The following is a 19,869-nucleotide window of genomic DNA, read 5'->3' on the forward strand; positions in this document are numbered from 1 at the left end:
ATTTGCTCATACTGGATTAAATGAAAAGGAGGAAAAAAAGAATGTTTATAGAAGAGTTTATGTTTGTGCACTGAAACGTGTGTCCATGTGTGAATGCATGTGTGTGTGAATGTGTGTGTGCGTGTGTGTTCTCACAGGGCAGTTGCGCAGGTCTCCCATGTTGCTGGCATTGCGGAGCAGTTCTCCAAACATGTCCGGTGTGGGTTTCTCTCTGCACTCCAGCATCCTCACCGCCTGGTTACTGCAGCATTGGACACACACACACACACACACACACAAACAACAAAATGACAGGCTCGGTGAATGTGCATGCAGCCCAGAATGAGACCAAAGCTTTTCGTGCATAGAAGAAAACAGCGATTGTCCAGCAGTAATGTGACTTGTGGTCTCCCTTCTTGAAACTCTTACGTCTGTCCGCTCTGTGGCGTCGTGCAGTAATCTGCAGACAACTGGTTCATTTCCTGCTGCATTTCTGGCTGAAAATCAGTTGAAAACCTTTATTTTTTACAGCGTGTTGTTCACCGGCCGTGTGCATCGCTTAGGCAACCATTCACACACATCTATGCTGACTCTGGGTCAGTCCCACAAGCTTTCTCTGAACTGCTTTTATAAAGAAACAAAAAAGAAAACACCCAAAAATAAGAACAAATCTAGATTACATCATTAAGGCTGTGGCAAAGATTCCTTATTCTAAATCCTGTCTGGCAGATTTACGATCTTTGACCTTCCTGAAATGGTCGAGCTGAAAGATAATTTCCGGCCGGGGAGCAATAATAGCACAGAAATATTATTATTGTTACGGTTCTTAAAGGAGAAGTTCATCTACAAGTAATAATTTTCATGAAAAAAAGCTTTACTTGTGGAACAAAACTGCATTTTTGGGACAATCTCCTTCAGCGAGGCTTAATGCAGTGACACTTTAATACTGAGCTGCATTTATCCCTTTTAAATACAATCGCCCTCTGAAGGACAAACTCAAATATATGTTATTATTATCTGTGAATACCAAATGAAGTCGTGCGAGCCCGTCTGCAGCTCGGGACCACGCGTGGGATTATGTGATGCAATGAATCAGCACTGCTTTTGTTTTTTTTCTTCTGGTGAAGTATTCCTTTAAGAATAACGATTTTAAAAAGCGTCCAAATCTCCCCCCCCCTCCCCTCCCCTCTCTCACCCCTTCCATTAGCCTGAAATGAACTCAACCTGTTCTGTACTCTCTCTCGCTCGGCTTCAACCCCTCGCTCGGCCTTTCCTCTCCAGCGGCCGTGAGGCTACGAAAGCGGAGAAAAACGACCACGACGCACCAGCCAGAAACACTCCTGTTTACTTATGTTTGAATTGTGCTTGAACCAGACGTTTGTTTTGTATTTTTGCTGCCCTCTGATTATCTTACTCATGTTGACTTTTGCATATTTGGCTATCTCGACTGTAAACAACAGGCTCCACTCAGGGTAAAAATAGCTTGGCAGCGCTAACAGGCACAAACACAGAGCGGCGGCACCGCTGTGCCCCACGACTACCTTTACACAGTGTGTTTATTTGTACTTTTGCCCCCCATTCATCCCTCTATTTCCTCTGCCGCGTTCCATTTCCAAAAGGGAAACGGAGTGATATATCCTCTTATTTCCCTCTCGTTCGCAGTCTTTCCGACCCACTGTTCCACTTATAGATTTACGTCGCCCCCGGGGTCCATTGAATCAAACGGCTGATTGATTACTTCCTCTGTTCCTTATTTCATTGACTGAGAGCGTGTGCGAGTTTTATGTAACAGCTCTGAGGATGCACACGCGCCTCTCCCGCGTGTGGATTCACCTGCATGCTAGCATCTACCTGAACGTGTCGTTGTGCGCGAGCTCACCTGCATGAATGTACACGTGTGTGTGTGTGTGTGTGCATAATGCGTGTGTGTGTTACGTGTGTGCGCGCTCACAGTTGAGCGTTCAGCAGGGACCCGCGCAGGGAAGAAGAGAACACGCTGTACCTTCCTTTACTGCCACCCAGCCTCAGCTTGCTGCCAGATTTACTGCAGTGTGTGTATGTGTGTGTGTGTCTGTGTGTGTGTGTGTGCGTGTGTCTGTGTGTGTGTGTGTGTCTGTGTGTGTGTGTGTAGGTGTGTGTCTGGTCTTACCAGAGGGATGTAGTGGAGATGTAATGAACCATCTGAATGAAGGGCAAGGGGTCTGATGTGGCTCCACAGCTGTTACACACACACTGCGAACAGAAACACATTTTCAGATTCATGGCAGGACGTCGTGCTCTTTAAAAACGTTTGTGTGAAGCTCGTCGACTGTATCAAACATGGACGCCGTCTGAAGAGCCGCTGTGAAGCTCAGAGAAAGTGGCTCCAGCCACCGCCATGTTGGCAGCGCCTCACTCCACCAAACTCCTGGCTTATCCAAAAATGGGTGAAGTGGTGGAACGTGGGTTGAGCTGTCACTCAAAGCGGGCATGCCCATAATTATGCACAACTCTTAATAGAAGTTAAAGAGTGAGTTATATAAAACGTCACATCCTCTGCAGTTGTCATAAACAAGGAAATCAGCTATAGAGACCAAAACAGTTATTTGCACCAGGCTGTAAACATGATTTCTGCTGTAAAGTTTGCCATTTTAATATGGAGGTCTATGGGGATTAACACACTTTTGGAGCAGCCTCCTGTGGCCACTCAAGGAACTGCAGCTTATGGCACTCCCACATTGGCTTCATTTTTCCGCGTTGCCGTTTGGTGTGGACGGTTATTTCCTTAAAGCTCGTACCTGTTCGAACAGCGTCATGGCAAACTTCTGGTGTGGGATGCAGTGTTTGGCGGTGCAGATGTCCTCCCGACTCTCAGCGCTGATGTGGAAGTGGATACGCATCAGGAGATTCTCCTGAGGAACACATGAGGCAAAGTGGAAATCTATTAATTTGTGTGTGTTGGGTGCTAAGTTGGCATATGGGCTTGTTTATATTGGATGCATATGTACTCTGTGTGTGTGTGTGTGTGTGTGTGTGTGTGTGTGTGTGCGTGTGTGTGTGTTTGATCGTTCCTCTCTGTTGTTGCTCTTGTTAATCTGACCATGGGAGCAGCATCTATATTTCATAAGAAGCCGACGGATTCCCTGACTGAACACATTTACTACCAATCGATCAGACAGCGCCTCTCATGCACACACATAAAACACACACACACACACACACACACGCACACACACACACAAGAGGCAGAGAGAGCAACAGGAAGGGCTGATGAGAAGAAGACGATGAGAAAGCGTAAAGACACAATCAAACTTGTGACTAATGACATTTTCTTTTCTTAATTTTGCTCTTTAATAAATGATACAGTGAAAAACTGAGAGGCCCGACATGTGAAGGACGTATCACGCTCACTGTGGAATATAATTAATGTGAAGATCTAAGCTTCTGAGGGACTCCACACCTAATAACACATGACTAATAAGACAATAAAGACTATACAAACAGTACTGATGAGCATGACCAGATCGTATTAGCGTCCGTTCCACATAAAACTCAGATATTTTTCGAAATTCTATCTTCAAATATTAAAAATCTTTATAATGTCCAATAAAAAAAATCTTTAATTCCCAAACTTGTGAGGGATGTATCACTGCGTCCTGCCACATAGAGCCATTTAAATGGACACAATCTTGTTCTCAACCTTATTATCTTCAGAGTTTTTACAGCAAAAAGCAACAAATCTAATCTATTACGCACTGAAACATGTGATTAAACTACGGCTGCAACAAACAAATGAATCTGCTAATGATTTTGATGTCCAATTGATTAATTATCTGGTCTGCAAAACATAAGAAATCAGTGACGAGCAAAAATGAGCCAGATAAACGAGCGACAGCCTGAAACCCACAGTATCAAATGTACAGTCAGACCAAGAAAATCTCGTTTCACTCACACGATTAGTCGACTGATCATCGCAGCTGTGATGAAATCCTCACTGCCACCTGAGGCACACCTGCAGCCTCGAGCTTTAAGTGTAGTGGTCACGTCATACAGCCGAGCATTGTGGGTAGCGAGATTAAATTATATGCAAGTAACACCTGACAATTCAGCTCAGTCTCTCGAATAAAACAGATTTTTGAGGGCCTCTGAACACATACCATCGCCTCAGGAGGGTGATATAGCTGCTTATTCATGCATCCAGTTGATAAACATCACCAGGATTCACTTGGTGTCGTTCACACACTTTTCACTCTGTCTTTGGTCTCCACCAGCTCGAAAGAGGAAGCTGCTAAATGCTCTGTCTCTAACAGTCTCTATCAGGTAGTGTGCAGTGGGTTTTTAGAGCTTTTTCCCTGAAAACAGCCACTGGCGGTGCTGCGAGAACCAGAACAGTGAAGTTTTAAGCCACGCAGCTAAACAATGAGCTGAAACCGGCTACAAAGCTCTGCAAATCCGACAGCAGCTGCAGATTTGGGAGATCACTACTATGCTTGTGTGCACATAAAATCAGTCAGTTATAATGTGGTGTTCTACACAGGATGCTGTGATCGTGTGCTTACAATAAGGCCTTAAAGGTAAAGGGGTTGGACAGAATAGTGAGGAATTATTCACAGCATAATATGATGCGACAATGCAACTGCGACCTCATGCGCACAGTCAAAAGAGAAGTTGAACATGAAAAAAACAAGGAATATACGGTGAAAGAGGAAGAAAAACCTTTAGGCAAGCCCCTCACCCTCCTGTATGTGTGTGTGTGTGTGTGTGTGCGTGCGTGCGTGCGTGCGTGCGTGCGTGCGTGTGTGTGTGTGCGTGCGTGCGTGCGTGCGTGCGTGTGTGTGTGTGTGTGTGGCCATGTTGTGTCTCAGACTCACGAAGCACTCGGCGGCGTCGTCCATGATACCCAGCTGAAAGCGTTGTTCGTCTTGGAAAGTCTTGGCCAGAGCACTCCGCAGTGCATCTGATGGCAGCACTCGCTCACTGCTGAACTGGAACTGAGCAAAGATACTCTGCACGCACACACACACACATGCACACACACACAAACACACACACACACAGAAATCCATCAATTATCTCACTGCTACAAATACACACTGTGCATTAAATGCTTTTCCTTAAACTCACCGTATGCATCCATGCACACACGTACGCACTCATGTCTTCGTGTATCTATTTCAGCGAAACTCCAAACACATTTGTCCCGTAAATCGGCGCCATGTTCCGTCAACTGACCCATAAAACAGAAGCGGTGGAACTAGTTGACGACTTGTCAGCAACTAAAGTGCTGCACAACAAACCCGGACCGGACTACAGCGAACGCCACGGCACAGCTGGCCTCGATATCAGACCGTATCAATAATAAATGGCATTTGTAGTGCACTTTTCTCCGACAAAAACAGCTCTCAGAGTGCTTTGTAGCAGTAAAATAGGAACCGAATCAAACTGTTGCAGGGGGCTCAGAGAGAAAGCTAGGCCACTGAAGTGTGTTTTGAGGGCAGCGTTCAGAGCCTGAAGAGGAGGCTCAGTCGAGACAGAGCTGTTTACACTGTTTACAGGCAGGCAGGTCCAGGCTGCTGCCATTATGACCCCTTATGGTGAAATTAGTATTATTATTATTACACCTGCTACGGAGGTGGTGATTTTAATCCTATTTGTTTCTCCAATTAGTTCACAGGATATCTCAAAAGCTACATGACACACATATGTGACATCTGGTGAAAAGTAAAGGAATTATTCACACTAATTGGTTGCTGGAGTGGAGAGAAAATAAAGCAGCGCCTTCCTGAAACCCTTGTTTTGAGTGTCCACCTCGAAAACCCACGACGAGATTGTGTCATTTGAGGAAGTATTAATATCCTGCAGAGGTAAATCCATCCAGAAAAAGATTGGCTCATGAGGTGCCCCTGTGGCTTTGGGGCTAAGACAGCAACATCCAGTCCCCAGAGTCCGATGAGGGACCTCCCTCCTTTCCTGTCATGTCCAATAGAGGCGTAAAATATTGTTAGAGACATTTTATGTGACCAGGTTTGAGATAAACACAAAACTTTCTTCTTCTCTTTCCCTTTAATCATCTTGAGACCCCTTAGATTTATCCACTGGAGGTGTCCAGACCCACAGGTTGGGAATCACTGTCCTTAACAGTGAGGCGTTCAAGTGAAGTTATTTTTTTCCTGGATTTTTCGGCATGAACCTGATACAGGACACACGTATTCTCAGCCAAAATCATTTTCTGCCACTCTGAAATGACGAATTCCACAGATTTTATACAGTAAAACATTTGGATGACCTGAAAAAATAGTTGTAATTGCTTTGTTAACATTGCATTTTGATATTTCCTTTATCATCGCCTCATTCCTGAAGTCTTAAATGCCTCCACTGTTAAATGCATTGCGTAATTAGAAGCAAATGTGGTCAAAACTCACAAAATTCTGCAAAACTCAAGCTTGTACAACGGCTCAATATTCCTGCACAGGATTTAGATTTTCTTCAAAACATCAGCGCCTTCATGCAGCTGCAGGATGTCAGTTTTTTAATCTTTTGTCGATGAAATGACACATTTAGTTTGCCGTGTCGCCTTGCTGGAGGTGTCCGACTGCTTTTGTAGTTATTGTTATTGTCTTAAAAAGTGGCAGCACTTGCAGTTGCACAAGCAGTAATAATAGTTTTAGGAGTTGTAGTAGTCTTGGAAATTACTCTGCGGCTCATGTGGGTCGATCCAGATTAATCTGCGCTTCAAATGTGGTTATTTAAGTCCAAACATGAGCACAAAAAGTAGCAATGGGTTCAAGCAGCGGCAGCGGGGGTAGCGGACTGAGCCTGGGCTGAAGAGAGCTGCAGACGTCCAAAGAGGGAGAGATAAAAGCATGGACAACTCTCTCCAGATCGCCAACGGATAAAAATGACCTAATTTTTTGTTGGTAAGAATTCTCAGCTGGAAAAAAGCAAAACCGAGCAACTATTTTTGACCAACGCTGAAACAGCCCCGGACAGAAATAAACACGAGTCGGTGTGACATGACGGAGCGGCGGTTGGTGCTCCGCTGGTGTTCTGTCCCAGCGGTAATTCAATCACTGATTAGATGGCTGGACTGGAAGCCAGCAGGTGTCCCGAAGACTGCGAAACGCTGTATTAAGTGACAGTTATTCTAACACAGCCTCACTTCATCAGCGTGTGGCGTGAAATCAAGCACAAAGCCGCGGCAGGAATGTAAATGCATGTGTGATATCAGCTAGGATCACTGTTTTCAGTCAGTGACTCTGCCACAAGCAAGCAATGGGAGCAGCTCGCTGGACAACGGAGGAAGAGGAGCTTTGAGGCATGTTTTAGAGGAAATATGAACATTTGGGACACGCTGAACATTTGGTTGGATGGTGGAGAAGCAGGTAACGCTGCAGGGGCGATGTGAGAAATGAATACAACCATTAAAACATTTCAAAACTACCAACTTTTAGCAAGCCTTTCCAAGAAGCGAGTGTCTGCTACTAAACAGACAAAAAATCAATGGTGAAACATGAATATATACTAATGAGTGTAGGTTTGTGTTAAACACGTATAACTGAATCCAAACTGGACATGGAAAGAATTACAAAAGGTGATCATGCACCTAAATGGTTTAGAAACATACGAAATGAGAAAACAAACGTATGAAAATGAAGAGAATGCCCACCAAACGATGGAAAATAAAACCAGTGAAGAATAGTAATAAAATGAAGTTAAAAACATAGAATGCATAAATCAAGTAAAATACAACATTTTAAAGGATTGAACGTATCAGTAAACGTTCACCACCAACCCAAAATCAATATGGAACATATGTACATGATGCATGATGCACATTTTTACAGTTTACAGTATCTGCGACTCAGAACACACAGTGAAGCTTTAAAGGAAAACATGGTCCTGGTTAAATACTGAAAAAGTGACTCACATCGGACTCATCAATGGAACTTCTTTAAAAAAAATCTATCAAAATCAATGCAGACGAACCAGAGATATAGCTGTTTTTATTACTACTACATTACCCACAATGCAACAGTTCAGTCAGACATCTGGCCGTGTTATGCTCGTAGCGGCTAATGTAGCCTTGAGCTGCTAGCCTAAAGCAGAGGTGAGGAGCGGGCAACTGAGGTCTGGTAAGCTCACCTCTTTGTGGTCTCCAGCCCCTGACAGACGCCGACTCAAGTGACATCATTCGAGGCGATGCCTCTGGAGCCACAAAAGGGTTTGTATGCCTTTTTGACAGGACTTTGACATGTTACATCTGTGGCATTCCCCTTTAAGGAACAAAGTGATTTAGTAGCGTAAATCTGAACCCACACAGTCTGCAGGATGTAAACCCTCGGCCTCCTTCCTGTGGATCCTGTGCAGCACACTGTGGGGATGCCAGTGCATGTAATCCAGCAGATTAGTAGTATGTGGCCATGTTGTGTAGGAGGCAGGGCTGAAGCACCTGTTGTGGCTTCCTGGACTTCAGCTCAGCTCAATATGATGTTCAGTTCACTGTCAGTTCATGAGGGTCTTCCGGCCTGGTGCACTTCCCAAGTCAAGCCTTCGTTTGTGTGAAATTCAGACAAGTCAACGATTCCTGGAGCTGTTTCCTGGCACTTTTATTTCCTCTTTATTTTATGTTGTGTTTGGTTATTTTAAAATTTGAGAAGCCATATTTGACATTTTGGAAGCGGTTTCAGAGGACGGCCGTGATCATATGGCGAGGAAATGTTCTAAAGCAGTCGGCTTCAGTCTGTGAGTGTGGCTGAGGGTGAGCAGGCTGGGGGTTGGCAATGGGAAAAGGTAATGCAGTCGTACTGACAGGGAGCTGAGTGTGTGTGCGTGAGAGTGTGTGAGTGTGTGCGAGTGTGTGTGTGAGAGTGTGTGAGTGTGTGTGTTTTAGAGAGAGGGAGAGAGAGAGAGAGAGAGAGACAGAAAGGGAAACAAAGAAAGAGAGAAGAGGAAAAAGGGACTGTGTGAGCAATAGGGTGTGTGTGTGCGTGTGTGTGTTATGGTGGCTGTGCTGACTGCAGCAATGCGCCAAGGAGAATGGAGGGGGAATATACCCTACAGAGAGAGGGAGGGAGGAGAGGAGAGGAGAGGAGGAGGAGGGAGGAGAACAGGGAGAGATGAGGCAGAGTGAGTAAGAGAGGGAGGTGTGTGTGTGTGTGTGCGTGTGTGCGTGTGCATGTGTGTGTGCCTGCACTGCTCTAAGTGTGAAGACAGGAGCAATCTACACCAACTTCCACATTCATTCATCTTTCTCTTTTCCTCTCTCCCACTTCCTCCCTTTTTCTTCTTCTCTCTTCTTATTTCTTGCAGTGTGTGTGTTCAGGTATCTGCATGTGTGTGTGTGTGTGTGTGTGTGTGTGAGTGCTTTGCTGTTGAGAGAGATAAAGTGTTGCAGTGATTTCTAGAGGGATAGCCACAGGCAGCCTCTGAACTTATGTTTACTACAATGGCGGGCGTCTTTATCTGCTGCAGATACACCGAAAACTCACACACAATCCCTCCAAAACAAAAGAAGCCACAATCATCATTTATCTCCTTGGTTCTCTTAAAAATGGGCGTTTGAAAATTTAACACGGCATTAAAGTTCATTTGCAGCGCGTCTCGCCCAGTTATTCAAAGAGCTTCATCTGCTTCGCCGCGGGGACGGCGGCTACAAACAGACTCACATCTGCTCGTTTCTGAGAGTCGGTGACAGGACGGTTAATGAAAACTGACAGGAAAATGTGAACACTTAACACGGTGACAATACCTTTGATACGTACACCCACACACAGCTGACTCACACACAACACGCCCACAAGCCTGTGTGTGTGTGTGTGTGTGTGGCATCCCAGCATTGTAAGACAGATTTGCGAGCACGTCAAAGTGCATGTGTGTAGCAGCCTAACGTGTGCAGCATGCAAGTAAGATTTGTGTGCATGTGTAGGTGTGTGTGTGTGTGTTTGTGTGTGTGTGTAGCTTCCCAGCGTGGGCTCTGCTAGCTCAGCGCTTTCAGTCAGCCAATTAATTACAGAGAAGCGCTGGAGACAGAACAGCGTGTAGAACACACACATCAACACTGCTACACACACACACACACACACACACACGCTACTACACAGCACATTACACACAACACCTCCCTTCGCTCAGACGTATATTTGTCATCGTTGATGCAACAAATGGCTGGAACAGAGCTGCTTAAGGCTCGTTCATTACGAGGGTTTCATGACGTTACAGATCTTCATCTTCTGTTCGGTTATTTTCTCTCAGCCGCCGCAGGAACACAACAGCGATTCAACCTGGAACTACGTCGGAGAGGCGATTACGTGTGCTGTTCCTGAACGCTTCCTGTGAGGTCGCTCTTTACCGGGAAAACATGTCTGGCGCTTAGTGCACGGTGTGTTTTACACAGTGGCAGGAGAAAAAATATGCTGAATATTGTGCATTTTTAATAAAAGTACAAGAAGAAGAGGAGAGTTTTGACAGGAAATAATGAGAAAGAAGGATGAACAGAAGGAAGTGTGACAGGAAAGACAGAAAAAAGGGAAAAGAATGAAGAAAGAAGGTAACAAACCAATGGAAGAAAGGTAAAAACAAAGGGATTAATAGTGGATGATCGCTATAATACACACATATATATAATTTAGTGTTTGCAGCGGGTACTTTTCTTCATCTTGTGTGGGAATGCTGTTTCTCCTTTTTTAAAACAAGTAGTCAAAAGTATTGGCGAGCGGCTAAATAACCCGCAGCAAGAACCTCCCCTGCTGTGTTTATTAGGAGGTCGGCCTCACCTACCACCGGGTATATCCAGGATGAAGAGATGGAGGAAAAGAAGGGAAAAAGACTGAAAGCGCGGGGGTGTTTTTTACCTTTAGAGCGCAGAAGATACACGAGTCCTCCATGCACTTGTGTGTGGTCAGCTGTCGAAAGCTCCTGCGGAAGATGTCGAGATGCCAAAGAACCTGAGAGAGACGAAACACACACATTAACACAGAGAGAAAAGAGGCTGCGCTGCAAACGCACTTCCTGCTAACTTCTCTGTTTTTGTCATGACTTTTTACGTTTTCAGCCAGAAACAAGCAACAAACGCCGGAGTCGCCGTGTTAAACGCCCTGTTAAATATGCAGTCGTGTAGCTACGATCGGTGACGTGACAACGCATGGTTGCCATAGCAACACAGCATGCTTTCCGGGTGCACCGCAGTCAGAAATAGCGGCTGACAGACGAGAGCTGAAAGGAGAAGTTATCAGGACTTTACTTACAAGTACTGTGTTTATGTACAAATTTGAAGTACTTCCATTTTATGCAACTTTATACTTCAACTCCACTACAACCAAGAGGAAAATATTGTACTTTTTACTCCACCACATTTGTCTTAAAGCTTTAGTTAATAGATACTTTTCAGATTGCAATATTTCATATTTCAAAACCCCGTATCTCCATCTTTGCTGATTTCTGACAAGCTGAAGGATTAAATGTACATGTACATATGAGGATCTTATAGAATATGATGCATCGCTGTAGATTAAACAGTATATAAATGAGCTCAACCTTCAGCATCTACAGCAGCAAAAAAAACCATTAATGCAGCAGTAATATTAATCCACAAACATCAGATATAATATTAAAACATTTTACTGCAGAATGAGTACTTTTACTTTAGATACTTTCACTATAATCATCATGTTATCGTCAAAAACTTCATCACGCCAGCAAACAGGCAGAATGAATTAAATCTGCACAGTAACTGAGATCACAGCCGAAGCTGCATCAAGTCACATGTAGGGCTGAAAATGGTGAAGCCGCTGTATGATATTTTCAGTTCAGGGGGGTTAAAAGCTCAGCGGGCTCAAACAAACAGTTCCCGGCTGTAGGGAGGGATCCCTCTGCTACTTTAACACTGTGTACCACGGTTCAGGTGTTGCCATGGCAGCTGTGGCTTACTCATGAGTTTAATTTCATGTTATGTCTAACTTTGGCTGCTTTGGACAGCAACTCACATTCATACACAGATATAAGGGGGGGACCGTGATGCTTAATCAAGTTTCCTGTCGCTTGAAGACCTTTTTTTTTTTTGCCACACTAACACTGAATCAAATGACTTCCTGTAACGTGAGACGGTTGCAGACAATCAAGTCCACAGCTCAGTGCGGCTTTCATCCATTTTCAGCTAACCGCTGTTTCCCCAGCAGCTCCCACTGAGCGCGTTTCCCACTTTGTGTATTTTCGGCAGCAAAAAGAGTCGGAGGGAGGGATTCGGCGGGACAGACGGACAGAAAGCGAAGAGGAGGAGCAGATAAAACTAGTGGAGAAGAGGGCCGCATGAGGTAGACCTCCTCACGTCCTCCTCCTCCTCCTCCTCTCTCTCTCTAGTGCATAATTAGAGCAGAGAGCTCTTAGTACGTTCATTCAGCATGCTGAGAGATAATATTGACACAACACTGTCCCCAAGGCTTCGACTGAGATCTGCAGCGCTAGTGCACAGGACCACACACACTTACAGCATGCACGGTCTGCACGCACACACACACACACACACACACACACACACACAAAAACCAATATGTTTGGCAACCGTAGCAATACAAGTCTGCACAGTGTGTGCGTTAAGGAGAGAGTGATAGGTGGAGGAAAGAGGGGGCGGAGGATGACAGACTGCATGCTGACGCTGGTGTATGCGCTCTACCTTTTCCCCCCTTTCTGTTTCCCCTCCTCTCGCCCTGTGGTTTATTTGGTCGTGATGAATCGGCTCCCTGCACAGCACTGCAGCAGCCACAAGGAGGGCACACTCCCTCCATGCCCATCTCTCTTTATCAGCAGCTGTCTGTCTATTTATCTCTTTTTCTCCTCCTCTAAACACATCCCTCTATCTCCCTCTCTTCCTCCATTTGTATCACTCCCCGGCTCTCATTTTATCTGCAGGAGCATCTCGGAGGGAAGAGACTCGAGTTTGACTGACTAACAAACGCAAAAAGTGATGGAAACGGAGCTGGAGCGGAATCTGAGCTCATCGGCTCGTGTTTTTAGGAAGTCATCATCTTCCAGCAGCTTTGTCTCATTGTAATTTGAGTTACAGGCAAATCTGGACACTGGATGCAGGGATGTCAGTATTTGATTGGAGGTGGTGGTCTTTAAAGGTACAATCCTTAAGATATCCTCACATTCCTTAAATTTACTCATCATCTCTCTTTTCAGTAGCTTTGACTGCAAGTGGCGGGGTCCGCCATTCCCGTGGCACATTCAGCTTGCAGATTCACAGGAAAACAATACATGACATCCTCAGTTTTATCTCAGTGATAACAGCCTCACTGTTCATCCTCCTTACACCTGATCTTGAACAGGTGAACACCTGATCACGAGCTCTGCAGCTTCAAAACAGCCAGCAATGTAATACACCCGAGTGTTTGCACACCGTCAATGAACGTCCATTAAAAGTGTGCAATTTTGCCACTGACAGGCTGCTGTCCAACCAAGTCTCGTTCTGAAGTCTCACGAGAGGAGACCTGCTGCTTGCTTGTGTTTTTTAAATCAGCAGAATATTCAGCCATGAGATTGAAAATCTTCTAGAAAACACTAATCTACGCTTCCCGGCACTCCTCGCTCAAACTCCTAGTCACGTTTCCACGGGTGTCTTCCTGCAACAACACAACTCTCGCGAGACTTCAGAACGAGACTTCTGCTTTAGGGAGACTTTAGACACAATGACAAACAGACCGGATTGAGGGAAAGGATTTAACACAAACAAACAGAAGTTAGAGACAATCGTTCCTCTGAGAGACTTTAACACAAAACTCTTTAAACTCCTTAAATCAAAACCAAGTGACGATACTGAGTCATGCTCATGTGTTGTTGTGTGTGCTGTCTCTCTTACATAAGTGTAGCTTCACTAACCTGCAGATTCTGGTTTGTTCATTTGTGTGATTTGCTGTTTGTTTGTTCCATCATGCTCACATTACAAAGATCTTATAGGCTGTTAACTAGTGAATTATTTTTCTTTAATGGCCTGAACTTGTTAATGTCAGATTTGGCAGTGAATAGATTATGTAATTCATGTACTCATGTGTAAATAAGCAGTAATCAGAAGCTTAATTGAGGGAAAACTCTTAATTAATGGCCTAATTGTTAGAAGAATATGGTCATGCAGAATAAGGCATTAATAAGTGCTTTATAATGACTAATAAAGGGACCATATTATGCTAATATGCATGCTAATATATAACTAGTTAATGGTGAATATGTGTACTGTACCATTTTTCTTCCTGCGTTTCAGTGAAGAAGCATGACAACAGTCAGAGATGCAGTCTCTGTCATTGATGACAGGAAACACTGTTGCCGTCACAGTCAGGTGCGATTTTCTGGAACATCGCTGAGGTCGTGTGCATCAGCTGATCAGCTTCAGATCGCTCTCGCTGCATAAATCCCATTCCAACAAGTCACCGATTGTATTAATACAACAAGGGCATCTGACGAGCTCTGTCCCTCAGCCATAATCTGCTCCGCTCTTACTGGCTGTGCTGGTTGATATCCGCCCTCTGTTCAGGTCTCACGTTACCCCACGTGGCAACCGCATCTCTTTCCTGGTGCGTTTTGTGTGTCACATGATGCGGCTGTCATGGCATCAGTTCTTAATTTTTCTGACCTCAGTAACAGCAGACAATTTGACTTGTCCAAACCAGTAACAGCGACTCCCTTCTATTGAGTTGTCATAGTAACTGTGACAATGAGGCAGCATGCAGCAAACCAGGACCCTCAAACTGAGGCAGCTAAATTAAATCCAGCCATCATTGATTTACACCGGTGCTTTTTCATCACCTGACCTCCACAATGACTCCCAATATCTTCATCAACTGCCAACAGAGGTAGAAGAAGTACTCAACTCCTTTACTGGAGTAAAAGTCCTGCATTCAAAATCTCACTTAAATAAAAGTACAAAGCAACAAAACATTCCTAAAGCACCCGAAAGTAAAAGTGCACATTTCTTAATAATGTTCTACTGGATTATAATGATTGATGCATTCATGTGTTTGTCACTGTTGCACCTGTACATCATAATTAACTAGTTTATTCATATCTTATATTAACCCATTCATAATTATATAAAAAAATAAATTCTCTGTTTTTGCTTTCAAATTGATCCTAAATTAAGAGTTTAGGTTAGTTTGTTTGTTTTTTTCTGTAGCACATACAATAGATATAAATTTAGGTATGATGCAAATTAGCGACAACAGGCATTAATGCTTACATGCAATAAAAATACTTTTTTTTCAAAATTCATAAATGTGCATCATAAAAGGCATTCAAAATTAATTCATTTCATCAAAACAGCCACAAAATTGGCTTACAACCATTACATTGTAACAACAATTAGAACAGGCGTTCTTTCACTTTGACCGGTCCCACAAGAAACCAGTGCTTGCAAAAGGTTCCTAGGTGTGTGTTGAATATGCACAAACCGGCATTAGAGGAATGCATGCGCGCTTCGGCTGCAATGTGGATTAAAGCGGTATGATGCAAATTTGCAACAATCTGCGTTAAAGGGTTAATAATCTGAACCTGCAAAGTAACGTTTGACTAAAGTTGTCAAATAAATGAAACGGAAAGTGGAAAAAGTGTAAAGTATAAAGGAGCATACTGTTACCTCAAAATTCTACTTAAGAACAGTACTTGAGTAAATGTTCTGTACAAATGGTTTTCTGAACGGCTCAGGCTCACTGTGGACCCTCTTCTGTCTACCCACAGAGTGCATCAGTCTATGCAGCACATGGTGCTGTATCCTCTCATGTGTCTCCTGCAGAAACGTCAATGCAGACCATCAGCAATAAGGCTAGAAAATGTCAATCAGAGTTTTCTTGGCGTTCGCTCAGCTGCAGAGCAACCCGACCTCCTGGAAATTATGCTTCCACATTTCCACAAACTGTTTTTCCAATTACGCTGCGATGGCGAGCGTAATCTCTGCCTGGATTATGTTCAGAGGCGTCGCTTTTTTTAATTAATGCGGAGCTGCATTTATGGATCATGCTGCGAGTCGCAAGGAGGGAAGCCGGGGGGGGCATGGTGGATGTTGACTTTACATCTACATTCTTGAGGCTGGCCAGGTGCGTTCATTGACACCATTTAAACACCTGTCATGTCATTTCCTGGAGACAGGGTTGCTGCAGTGGAGCCCGACAGCCGCAGACATGCTGTTAATGAAAATGCTTTGGCCTTATGGCTCAGTCACACTGAATGTATCTTTGGGTCTCTTTTGCTTTGTCAGATAATTGAGACTTCTATTTATTCCTCAAAGGGTTTGCTCACTGCGGGGGGCTGTAGCCTCCTCTGTAGTGTTGTTTTGTAGCATACTGTGACCCTCTGCCCGAGTCAATCCAGATTCATTAACACCTCTTTTATAGTGTCCTTTAATCTGTATTTATGTTTAAAAGCAACACTTAAATGCAAACGGCAATCGATTCGCTTTTGATAACGCGATTCTCCAGACAACTTTGCATGCTAACAGTTGATCTTGCTGATTTTCATGCTCATTTTCCATCTGTCTTCACACACAAACACACACACACACACACACAGATGCTGCTGGATGAGTGAGCCCATGTGTTTCTGCCTCACCAAAGGCTCTATAACTCCTTTAGCTGTTTTATTTTCACCTGTGTTTAAAAAAGTTGCTGAGCGTCACACACACGTTACCTCACAGCACCTTTCATTTCACACATTCACAGAGAACAACCACCGTCGCTGCTGCTGCTGCTGCTGCTGCTGCCGCCTTCCTGCAGCTCCACTGCAGCAGCAGGGGGGCCAACTGCCTTGCCCAAGGGGCCCTTAGGGGCCAGGAAGCAGCAGAGAGTATTTCACTTACTATCAATAAGTGCACTGAGGTGGAAACACCGCAGAGCCTTCATAGAAACTGTGGATTGTTGACAGCAATTTTGATAATGGAAAAAAGTCAAAAAGTCATTTTTCAAGTAAAAAGAGAAAATATTTGATGCTTCCAGCTTCTCAAACGTGAGAATATGCTGTTTTCTGGTTTTGTATTGTTGTAAATTGAACATCTTTGGGTTTTGGACTGTTTGACAAATCAAGCAATTCCAAGACGTCGCCCTGGGCTGCAGGAAACTGTGACATATTTCACTATTTAACATTTTGAATTTCGCACATTTTATAGACAAGTCAACAAATTAGCCAACAATAAAAATCATGATAGAGCGAGTCTGCCCTGAACCTGAACTTTGACCCCATACACTTCACCTCATGCTAAGTGCCCACACACACACACACGCTCATTTAAATCTATTAAGATAATATAAGCAAACATGAATACACACACTGAAATACACACTCAGACCATTCCCCCAGTTTACCGTCACTCGTCTGTGTCCTGTTCGACATCCTCTCTCCTCTGTGTGTGTGTGTGTGTGTGTTTGTGCGTGTGCATGTGTGTGTACATGTGTGTCCGTCCTTGAAGTGGCCCACTTCCCTCCCCGTTGAAGCCACCTTGCATGCCTTTGTTGAGGCATTTTCTCCATCTCACAAATAAACTTTGTGTCCTTCTCTTTGTCTTTTCATGCAGCCCTCCCTCCCCCCTCTGCATCCTTCCCTCCCTCTCTCCTCCTCCGTAAAACAAACGCTCTTTTTTTTTTTTTTTTGCCCCTACCTTATTTGACTCTTTAATTCCACTCTTTCTCCCGGCGGTATCCCCTTTGGTCTTCTCCTCAGGTTTTTCATACTGTATACTCCTCATCCCTCTTTCTTCTCTTCTCCTCCTTCAGCAACTTTTCTTCTTCTCATCTGCTCGCTTCAACTCTCCCTAAGCTTCTGCTTCATCACCCCCTCCCTCCTCAGCTTACCCCAACTGCTCTCTCCTCTTCCCTTTCTCTCTCTCTCTCTCTCTCCCTCTCTCTCTCAAGCCCAGTAGTCAAGAGGTATCTGTGTGTGTGTGTGTACAGAAGTTATGTCTGTGCCAGCTGGAAGTCTTGGGAGGAGGGACGCGAGTGTTTGTGTGTGCGTATAAGAGAGAGAGGAGATGCAGCAGTAGCAGCGCAGTGTAAGCATCTCCACACACAGACTGGACGTCCACACTGAAGCCAGACCGGCAGCGGTGCCAAAACCCACCGAAACACGCAAACACCCCTTAATATGGTCCTAATCCCATCCCTGCCGTGCTTAAATATCAATTTACTGCAGTGTGTGTGTGTGTGTGTGTGTGTGTGTGGGTGTGTGTGTTTGTGTGAGGGGGCATGTGTGCAAATCACTAGACTATAGGCATGGGATGGACACATTAACCCTTTTTAAAGGATGCCTCATTAGAAAGTAGCAGCAGTTTATAATAATGCACACACACACAAATCAGAACCTTCTACATTACAAAGATAAAAAGTCCACTTTGTATGAAGAGCTGCTGTCAAACACTAGAAGTGTCACTTTAAAGCACAATAATGCTGGCAGAGCACTGAAACTGTGCGTTTTTATCCGTAAAAGCCTGTGCTTTGGTGTAGTTTCAGCATGGAAGGGTGTGCAGTCAGAAAGTGTCTCTGCACTCCGGCACACTGCACTTTAAATGAAACAATGACTTTAAGACTAAAATGTTGCAGCTTTAATATAAGCGTATTCACACCCTCATCAGATAATCAGTCTAAGAGCTGCTTCCCTTTTTTTTTTTTTTGTACCACATTTGTCCACTTTTAGGGGATAGAAAGTAATTGGACAAGTTAAAGTGACATAAAATCAAATTAAGTCCTCGTCTTTAATATTTCAGTGACTGTGTGAAGTCTCCGGCCCACAGATTTCAGCGGGCGCTTGCTCTCCCCTTGCGACGCTCTGCAGGCCTGCACTGCAGCCACCCTCACTTCTTGCTTCTGTCAGAGGCTTGTTGGCCTACGTCTGTTCAAGTGTTCAAGTTCAGAAAACGTTTGCACTCACGAAACTGTCCTAAAGGCTCAGAATACTGGAGCTTTGACATTTTTATTGGCAGATAAAAATGGTAATAAAATTGGCAATAAAAGATGCCAAAACTATGCGACGCTTTTCTTTTACTTTCATGAAAATTGCTTTAGTTAAACACACCCAACTACAAATAGTGGTGGACTGAGGTCAGGTGACTGACTTGACCAATCAAGATCGCTTTCTGACTGCCCTGACTGTATGTGTGTGTGTGTGTGTGTGTGTGTGTGTGTGTGTGCATGTGGTTATCCGACTGACCTGCAGAGCGCTGTTCAGGAAGCAGCTGTTCTGTCCCGGCTCGTTGCTCAGGCCTTTGCTGGGTGCGATAGAGGTCATGGTTCTCGGGGTCACCAGCCCCTGCACCCCGCCTACCGCTCCGCCACCCGACGCAAAGTAGTTCCTCTTCCACGACATCACTACCTGGACGGTCCCGTTTCCACGGCGAGGCGGGGAAGGGGCGGGGCAGCAGACCAAGCGACGGCCTCTATGTCACTCCCATGAGAGAGAACGAGGGAGAATGAGAGAAAGGCGACGGAGGAGGAGGGAATGGAGGGAGGAAGAGGAGGGCGGCGGCAGTGGCAGATCGGGGAGATGCAATGTGTCTTGGATGGGGATTTGGCACCCATACAACCCTCCCCCTCTCCAGCCGTGCTTTTTCTTTAAAATCTGTCCACTTGCTGGAGCCAGCGGTTGGCTTTTTGTTCGTCTTTATTTAGCTCCTTGGATTTAGCAGTTGCTGTGAGGGGACATGAGAGCGCGTCCAAAGCGTCCTTTGGCAGATCCTGTCGGATAAATGTTGATGTCCCATGTGGGGACTCCTTCACTGCTGCTCCTCTTTCACTTTGCCTGTAAGACACAAAAGGCCAACACGTTAGGCCGTCCCACGCCAAACAGCTAGCAGGAGCTAGCTTTAGCAGCTTCACTCCAACAGACACAACAGTGTTAGCAAAAACTCCATCAGAAGCATCAACACTGTTAGCAAAAAACTCGAAATTA

The 19,869-nt window shown here is 44.7% G+C and overlaps 1 protein-coding gene across 1 annotated transcript in view; it reads right to left on the reverse strand.

The window, feature by feature from the left end:
* Positions 1 to 19,408, reverse strand: part of LOC121624999 (inactive ubiquitin carboxyl-terminal hydrolase 54-like) — a 37,081-nt gene extending 17,673 nt beyond the window's left edge. Inside the window, exons 1-6 of the mRNA XM_041963001.1 lie at positions 19,132 to 19,408; positions 10,809 to 10,901; positions 4,830 to 4,964; positions 2,757 to 2,870; positions 2,129 to 2,211; positions 136 to 241 (exon numbers count right to left, since the gene is read on the reverse strand). Coding sequence (XP_041818935.1) covers positions 136 to 241; positions 2,129 to 2,211; positions 2,757 to 2,870; positions 4,830 to 4,964; positions 10,809 to 10,901; positions 19,132 to 19,287 — 687 coding nt within the window. The 5' untranslated portion in view covers positions 19,288 to 19,408. The remainder of the gene's footprint in view (positions 1 to 135; positions 242 to 2,128; positions 2,212 to 2,756; positions 2,871 to 4,829; positions 4,965 to 10,808; positions 10,902 to 19,131) is intronic.
* Between the last annotated feature and the right edge of the window lie 461 nt (positions 19,409 to 19,869).

This window comes from Chelmon rostratus, chromosome 21, assembly GCF_017976325.1.
Source record: "Chelmon rostratus isolate fCheRos1 chromosome 21, fCheRos1.pri, whole genome shotgun sequence".
Lineage (NCBI taxonomy): Eukaryota > Metazoa > Chordata > Actinopteri > Chaetodontiformes > Chaetodontidae > Chelmon > Chelmon rostratus.